Source organism: Berghia stephanieae, chromosome 10 (genome assembly GCF_034508935.2).
Source record: "Berghia stephanieae isolate SIO BIC M18660-M18661 chromosome 10, UCSD_Bste_1.3, whole genome shotgun sequence".
NCBI classification, from domain to species: Eukaryota; Metazoa; Mollusca; class Gastropoda; order Nudibranchia; family Aeolidiidae; genus Berghia; species Berghia stephanieae.
Window position 1 is genome coordinate 655,137 of NC_088369.1, and position 8,219 is coordinate 663,355.

General features: G+C 37.9%; 1 protein-coding gene across 1 annotated transcript; it reads right to left on the reverse strand.

Annotated features, from left to right (window-relative positions):
- Positions 1 to 1,708: 1,708 nt before the first annotated feature.
- Positions 1,709 to 4,927, reverse strand: LOC144981158 (C-type mannose receptor 2-like). Its single transcript, XM_078929313.1, has 2 exons — positions 4,897 to 4,927; positions 1,709 to 3,327 (listed from the first exon to the last, which is right to left on the reverse strand). Exon 2 carries the CDS (start codon positions 3,286 to 3,288, stop codon positions 1,849 to 1,851), a length of 1,440 nt encoding a protein of 479 aa, XP_078785439.1. The 5' UTR covers positions 3,289 to 3,327; positions 4,897 to 4,927; the 3' UTR covers positions 1,709 to 1,848.
- Between the last annotated feature and the right edge of the window lie 3,292 nt (positions 4,928 to 8,219).

Genomic DNA, 8,219 nt, shown 5'->3' on the forward strand with positions numbered 1-8,219 from the left:
TTTATGAATGTGGAGAAGGGAAGCAGGATGCCACACATGTTTTGCAGGACTGTACAAAGTACAACGAACAAAGAGCGACCACTGAAGTCAAAGCTCTATGGATCTCGGCATGCACTTAGGAAGACCACAGCGTTCCTGTATCTTGTTGACCTTCAACCATCAAGACAACACGAGGAGGAAAGCAGAAGAAGAAGAAGAAGAAGAAGAAGAAGAAGAAGAAGAAGAAGAAGAAGAAGAAGAAGAAGAAGAAGAAGAAGAAGAGTTTTGCCATCTTTGCAACAATCTGAAAAGAAGCATTTTATAAAGTTTGGCCTGACGCTTCAAACAGTCTTTGATTAAACCGATCCTCATCATTCGATTAAACCGATCCTCATCATTTGATTAAACCGATCCTCATCATTTGATTAAACCGATCCTCATCATTCGATTAAACCGATCCTCATCATTCGATTAAACCGATCCTCATCATTCGATTAAACCGATCCTCATCATTCGATTAAACCGATCCTCATCATTCGATTAAACCGATCCTCATCATTCGATTAAACCGATCCTCATCTTTGATTAAACCGATCCTCATCATTTGATTAAACCGATCCTCATCATTTAATTAAACCGATCCTCATCACTTGATAAACCGATCCTCATCATTTGATTAAACCGATCCTCATCATTTGATTAAACCGATCCTCATCATTTGATTAAACCGATCCTCATCATTTGGGAAAAAACTGAGATTTGAGAGTCTTTGACAACATGGAGTCATTTTGATCGATTAACATTTGAAGGATTAGTTTTCTGGCCAATTTTTTTCCTTCAGAATACTGCAGAACGAATAAAGTTTTTGTAATTCAATGGAGAAAAGATCTTTGCAATTCCTATATGGGCCTTTGTAAGGATTGGCGAGTGGAAGAAAGTCTTTGCTTACCGAACTGCCGCACTTTGGAATAACCCGTATTTAAACATTTGGCCAGAAAGCTCGTCCTCCAAATATCGACCCATTTAAATGACCCTCATCTAGGCAACATCTTTCAAACCTGGGACTTTTCCCCATGTCCGGGCGGAGGCCGAGGGGGGGGGGGTGTATAAAATTTCTTGCCTATGGACCAGACTTTTCCACGATCACTGTTACCTTCTGGCCAGTGACAGTGCTTATCATTGCCTGCTTTGACAAGACACGTCCGCGAGGCAGTCAATCAGTCTGTCTCCTGTTCAATCAGGAGGTCTGAGGTTTGATCCCCAGTCGAGGCAGGCTGATTATTTGAGATGACTTTCTTTCTTCACTGGTTTTGTTTTATTTTGTTTTATTTGTTTTTGTTTAGTTGTTGTTCTTGTTCTTACTGCTTCGTCTGGCACTGTTTCATATACACTTTTTAGATATTTATCTTACACCAGTGCCTGCTCTCTAACTTGTCACATTGGCTACTTTAGTAACCGGAGGGCTTGTGTAATAAAACAAAAATAAATAAAATTCCCTTTATTCGTCTCCAAGGGGAAATTTGTCTTTTGGACGTATTCCAAGGGAAGACTGGAATAACCCTGGCGTCAGCTGCAGTGCAGCGCCGCAAAGTGAGCTAGGGCGAGGTGACTCGCTCAAGGCCACACAACGAGGCTGGTAGTCGAACTCGGTACCTTTTGGGTACGAGGCAAAGACCGTACCGCTGAGCCACACTATCTTAATGTAGATAACACAGGAGTTTATTGTGTGTATCTATTTATTTATTTATTTATTTCTATGTATTTACCAGTTGTCTTCAAACATATCTTGATAATATAGAGACACTCTTGTAGATATATCAAAGATACTTTAGTGAGAACGAATAAACCGTCCTGAAGTTAATTCATTGTTCAAAACGGCTGCTTTTTGACAGATGTAGGAACGTTTAGCATTGCACATCTTATCGTTCCAATTTCCTTCGTGATTCCCAATGAGCTCCACACAATGTTCGTTGCCCTGGACATTCCTAGGCCGGGTTCTGAAGGCTTTGTATTCCGTCTCGCCAGAGTCGTCCAGCCAAGAAAATTTGCCGCTGCCATCTTTGTCATGTAGACCAATCCATGAACGACCTTGACCCATGACGTTGGCTTTGATGAACTCGTGTGTACCAGAATCAGGAATGGCCCAAGGTCACCGCCTTGAGATACGCAATCTTCTCTTGCGTTGTGCCACTTTTTACGTCTGGTCATGAGCTTGAAGCACATTTTATTTTCTGTCGCCTCGTACAATTTCCAGTCTACTGAGTCGCAACGATAACCGGGAAGTTCTGTTGTGGTTGTGGTAGTAGTTGTTGTTGGTGTTGTTGTTGTTGGTGTTGGTGGTGTTGTTGTTGTTGTCGGTGTAGTCGTTGTAGTTGTGGTAGTTGTTGTGGTAGTTGTTGTGGTAGTTGTTGCAGTATCTATTTCGGGACCAATTTGACAAATGAAGTTCATTTTTACTGAACAATCTGATGTCTCCATTCTATTCTTTCCTCCAGAAGTCTTCAAGTTGACACAATCCATATTCTCTTCCGCTTTGGGGTTACCCCGATGCCATGCCAAATATGGTAAGGGCTCCGTGTTGTCCAGCCAAGTAAAGTTCCCTTCTGTATTTCTGTCGTTAAAGCCGATCCAATACTTTTCGTAATAACTCATAAACTTAGTCAATTTGTCATGTATTCGAAAGTTGTGTATGTTTACAAGCCTTCCATTTGGATTCATATTTTCGCAATGTTGTCTAGCCTCGGCCCATGTTTTTTTAGTTGTGATGAATGATAAGCATTTTTTCTTGTCCCACCCATATTTTCTCCCAAAATTTCTAGGGCAGCTTACCCCTGGCTCACTTTGGCGTTCTCCAATGAATCCAGACGCACAAAAGTGTTTTCTCTCCTGGCCACAGTCTTCAATAAAATACTTGGCGCCATCAAAACTGCCACAATCTTTAAACTCATCATTCGCTGGTCCCCCGTTTGCCCACGTGATATTTTCAGCTATTTCTGGACTGTCCAGCCACGAGTAAACGCCTTCTTTGCTTCTATCGGTCAATCCAATCCAATATTTCTGTCCAGTCCACATAATGCTTTTCAGAATGTTTTGAAGCCTGGCATCAGGATTTACAATTAAATCTCCTGTAGCGCTCATGGAGTTGCACTTAAATCTTGCTTGACTCCAGGTTTTTTCGTACGGAAGACTATAAATACATATTCGGTTGACGTCGTCCTTAGTGGTTCTTGGCGGACATTCGTTTGCAGCATCAGTAGGAACACTTGCAAAGGCAGCAAGGACAACTACCACTGACCACAACAAGGCCATCTTAAACCAATTTATTTTATTAGGCAGGTGTAATCAAATCTGGGGGGAAAAACAAACATAACGAACCATTATAGAGCAGTTAAAAATCAGAAAAATTGTGTCTATAACATTGTATATAACAAAGCAGAGGGAAAAATAAAAGTGCAAAATTCGTCACCCAAACCCCTCACCCCCTTTCCTCTCTAAGAAGAAATCAGCCGAATGATGATTTCTAAGAACATTTTTTTTTTGTATTTTCTATTTGTTTTTGTTATTTCGGCAATGTTTAAAACGCACCTTTTCAAATTGTTATTTTACACCAGTGTTTTTTCCTTATTTCTCCACTTTCCAATGTTCGGGATGGGATTCATGTGTAATAAGTAAATGCATAAATGTCACAGTGAATGTCGGATGGTGAAAAGGTTTGGACTGAGATATTGTGAAGTTTAGTTAGAAGGAAATTTTTTATCGAAAATGAGTTCTTGTCATAAATGATTAAATCAACCCTTTTTGTACATCTCCGGGAAATATCAAAGCATAATTTCACTTCAAAATATTTTTTAACAGCTAGTCAAGTTGAAAAAGTATGAAATTAGAAAAAAGTTGCTGACTACCTTTCCCATATCACCCTTCTGTAACAATTGCCAAAAAATCATTTAATCTCTCAGATACCTTTTTACCGACCATCATATCGGATATGATTTTTAAAAAAAAGTACTTCAGAGCCATTCGACCATTGGAGCCGGAGTTTATCCCGGTTTCTATAGCGTGAAACGGACAATGGCAATTACTTTCTATCCATTGGGTAGGAAACTTGTCTATCACAAAATACTTTCCGCCAGCTCTAACAGATCCAGCTACCTAATCCCTGCTGGGTGGAGAGGGGGAAGGAAGAGAAAAAATATCGACTGCACCCGGGATCGGTCACGGTTTCTTTACGTGTGAAGCGAGTGCTCTATCAAGTGAGCTATCGGAACCCCCAAAAATCATTTAATATCCCAGATACTTTCTTACCGACCATTTTCTTGGATATCATACAGTCTGTGAGAAAATATCCTCCACATGTCTTGTGACAGGGGGTACCGATAGCTCAGTTGCTAGAACACTCGCTTCACACGCAAAAGGACCGAGATCGATCCAGGATGCAGTCGATATTTTTTTTCTGACCCCCCTGTCTACCCAGGAGTGAAAGGGTAGCTGAATCTCTTAGATTTGGCGGAAAACACTTTTCGACAGTCTAGCGTTCTATCCAAAGGATAGCAAGCAATTGGAAGGCCATGGCTTCGAGTCCCGCTCTGGGTGGCGCATAGTTGAGTCCTCGGAAAAGGCTCTTTGCTCACCGTACTCAGGTGCAAAATGAGTACCTGGCTGTTAACAGCGTTGTCTCTGTCTGAAATAATGTAATATCGCCAAATAGGCGTCATACCTCGTCTTCCATGTAAAGTGTTAGTGTTGGTGAGGGACCCTTGCAAAGCGCTCTGAGCACTTTTAGTGGATATTTCTCTATATAAGAGCTCTGGATTTTTTTTCTCTTAATCACAACTTTAACATTTTCTTTTTTTAAAGTCACATAATATATAAATATACAGCATTGTAAAGTCAATATATGAAATCACCAATATGACTTACCAAAGCCAGGAGAGGGACAAACTAACAAGACATGGCCAAGTCGTTCAAACGTATACTTATATACCAAATCCATTTTCTTTTTATGGCTAAATTTTAATCAAGACTCTCGAACGTTGTGACAATAATTTCCTTTTTATAACCCCTGTCCCTGTTTGTATTAGATCTAATTCTAATTTACTGACGGTTATTGGGAGATTGGAGTCAAATTTGGATTATATATACAATTATATGCAAATTCAACTCCTCAATGTCTCATAACGATACTCGTACGTTGAAGGGATCTAGGTTCTGAAAACGAATATTATATTTATAATTAAATAAATAGAAACCATGCTATAACGGAGTTGTTAATAAGAAAAATACACACTTCAAATGTTATAAATATAAATAAAAATTGTTGTCATAAATTACATATATATATATATTTCTTTACATCGTAAGCCATTTATATAACGACTGTCATCTACTGGCTAAAACGCTGTATAAATGTCATAGATCATTTATCTTTAGTTAGTCCAATATCGGAAATATAAAGTTATTTTGTACACTGTATTGACGGAAATAAACATTGTTTCATTAAATGCAAATGAATATAAAATAATTTTTTTTAAATTCATCATTATTTAGAATTTCAGTCCTTTTAGACGTAAAATTAACTCCTAAGCATAAGAAAATAAATAAATTAAATTCTCTTTATTGATCCCATAGGGGAAATTTACTTTTTAAAGCGCTTTGAGCACATTTAGTGGATATTGCGTTATATAAAGCTCAATTAAAAAAAAATTTCAGTTTATATTCCAAGAGAAAACTGGAATAACCCAGGCGTCAGTCGGATTGCGGCGCCGAGAATTGAACCAGGGCGAGGTGACTTGCTCAAGACCACACAGCGCAGAGGGTTTCGAACTCGGTATCTTTCGGGTACGAAGCAAAGACTGTACCCCTGAGGTACGCTGAGCCCTCACTGCGTATCTTTCACTCTGGCACGACCAGTCTGAGACAATGAATTACATATGTTTTCTTTCTTTCTTCTTCTTCTTCTTCTTCTTCTTCTTCTTCTTCTTCTTCTTCTTCTTCTTCTTCTTCTTCTTCTTCTTCTTCTTCTTCTTTTTTTTCTTCTTCTTCTTCTTCTTCTTCTTCTTCTTCTTCTTCTTTTCTTTTCTTCTTCTTCTTCTTCTTCTTCTTCTTCTTCTTCTTCTTCTTCTTCTCTTCTTCTTCTTCTTCTTCTTCTTCTCTCTTCTTTTTTCTTCTTCTTCTTCTTCTTCTTCTTCTTCTTCTTCTTCTTCTTCTTCTTCTTCTTCTTCTTCTTCTTCTTCTTCTTCTCTTTCTTCTTCTTTTCTTTTTTCTTCTTCTTCTTCTTCTTCTTCTTCTTCTTCTTTCTTCTTCTTCTTCTTCTTCTTCTTCTTCTTCTTCTTCTTCTTCTTCTTCTTCTTCTTCTTCTCTTCTTCTTCTTCTTCTTCTTCTTCTTCTTCTTCTTCTTCTTCTTCTTCTTCTTCTTCTTCTTCTTCTTCTTCTTCTTCTTCTTCTTCTTCTTCTTCTTCTTCTTCTTCTTCTTCTTCTTCTTCTTCTTCTTCTTCTTCTTCTTCTTCTTCTTCTTCTTCTTCTTCTTCTTCTTCTTCTTCTTCTTCTTCTTCTTCTTCTTCTTCTTCTTCTTCTTCTTCTTCTTCTCTCTTCTTCTTCTCTTCTTCTTCTTCTTCTTCTCTTCTTCTTCTTCTTCTTCTTCTTCTTCTTCTTCTTCTTCTTCTTCTTCTTCTTCTTCTTCTTCTTCTTCTTCTCTTCTTCTTCTTCTTCTTCTTCTTCTTCTTCTTCTTCTTCTTCTTTCTTCTTCTTCTTCTTCTTCTTCTTCTTCCTTCTTCTTCTTCTTCTTCTTCTTCTTCTTCTTCTTCTTCTTCTTCTTCTTCTCTTCTTCTTCTTCTTCTTCTTCTTCTTCCTCCTCCTCCTCCTCTCTTCTTTTCTTCTTCTTCTTCTTCTTCTTCTTCTTCTTCTTCTTCTTCTTCTTCTTCTTCTTCTTCTTCTTCTTCTTCTTCTTCTTCTTCTTCTTCTTCTCCTTCTTCTTCTTCTTTCAACATATCCCGAATTTTACAGGGTTGCAGTAATGAATGCCACAACTCCATGCATCTCGGTTCATCGCATTACTAATAGCATCATCTTTCTCCAGGCCTAGTACTTTCATATCGTCCTTTACCCTACCTATCCATCTAGTCTTCGGCCGTCCCTTTTTTCTCTTTCCCGCTAATTGTATATTCAATACTTTCTTTCCTACTTACTCCTTCTTTGATCTCTTAACATGTCCGAACCATTTCCATAATATATTTTCTCTCATCTTTATTGATACATTCTTCACTTCAGTCAATCCTCGATTTCGTTCATTTCTCACTTTATCCTTTCTTGTCCAGCCAAGTGACCAACTCAACATTCTCATTTCTGCCACCTCAACTTCTTTATCTTGTTTCTTGTCGTAGCTGCTGTCTCTAATCCATACAACATTGCTGGCTTTACAACAGATGTATATATGGTGAAATTCGTTTGTCACACATCTTTATTGCCATTATTGTCTATCCATTTACTGTCGGAAACTATGCGGAAAAGTATGGAAACTAAACAGCGTCCCAGTTATTATTTGTCTCTTCAATTAACAATGGAAAGTATCATCGTCTATACGGCCATCCTCATCATCGCCACCACAATAATCAACGTTAATTTTAGATAACAAATATATTAGCTTCATCATAATAAAATGCTTCACCACATTTGGCATCATCATCATCATCATCACCATCATCATCATTATTATTATCACGTGTGTGTAGCATACGTGAGTGTGGGGTGTGTACGTGTATAATATTAATATGCCCACTAAACGAAACTAACTGTATTTTATATTGGCATTAATGTGAACCAAAATGAATTTCCATTCCTCCAGACAATAAAGGTTTGTTTTATTATTATTATTATTATTATTATTATTATTATTATTATTATTATTATTATTATTATTATTATTATTATTATTATTCTTCTTCTTCTTTTCTTCTTCTTCTTCTTCTTCTTCTTCTTCTTCTTCTTCTTCTTCTTCTTCTTCTTCTCTCTCCTCCTCCTCCTCCTCCTCCTCCTTCTTCTTCTTCTTTTCTTCTTCTTCTTCTTCTTCTTCTTCTTCTTCTTCTTCTTCTTCTTCTTCTTCTTCTTCTTCTTCTTCTTCTTCTTCTTCTTCTTCTTCTTCTTCTTCTTTCAACATATCCCGAATTTTACAGGGTTGCAGTAATGAATGCCACAACTCCATGCATCTCGGTTCATCGCATTACTAATAGCATCATCTTTCTCCAGGC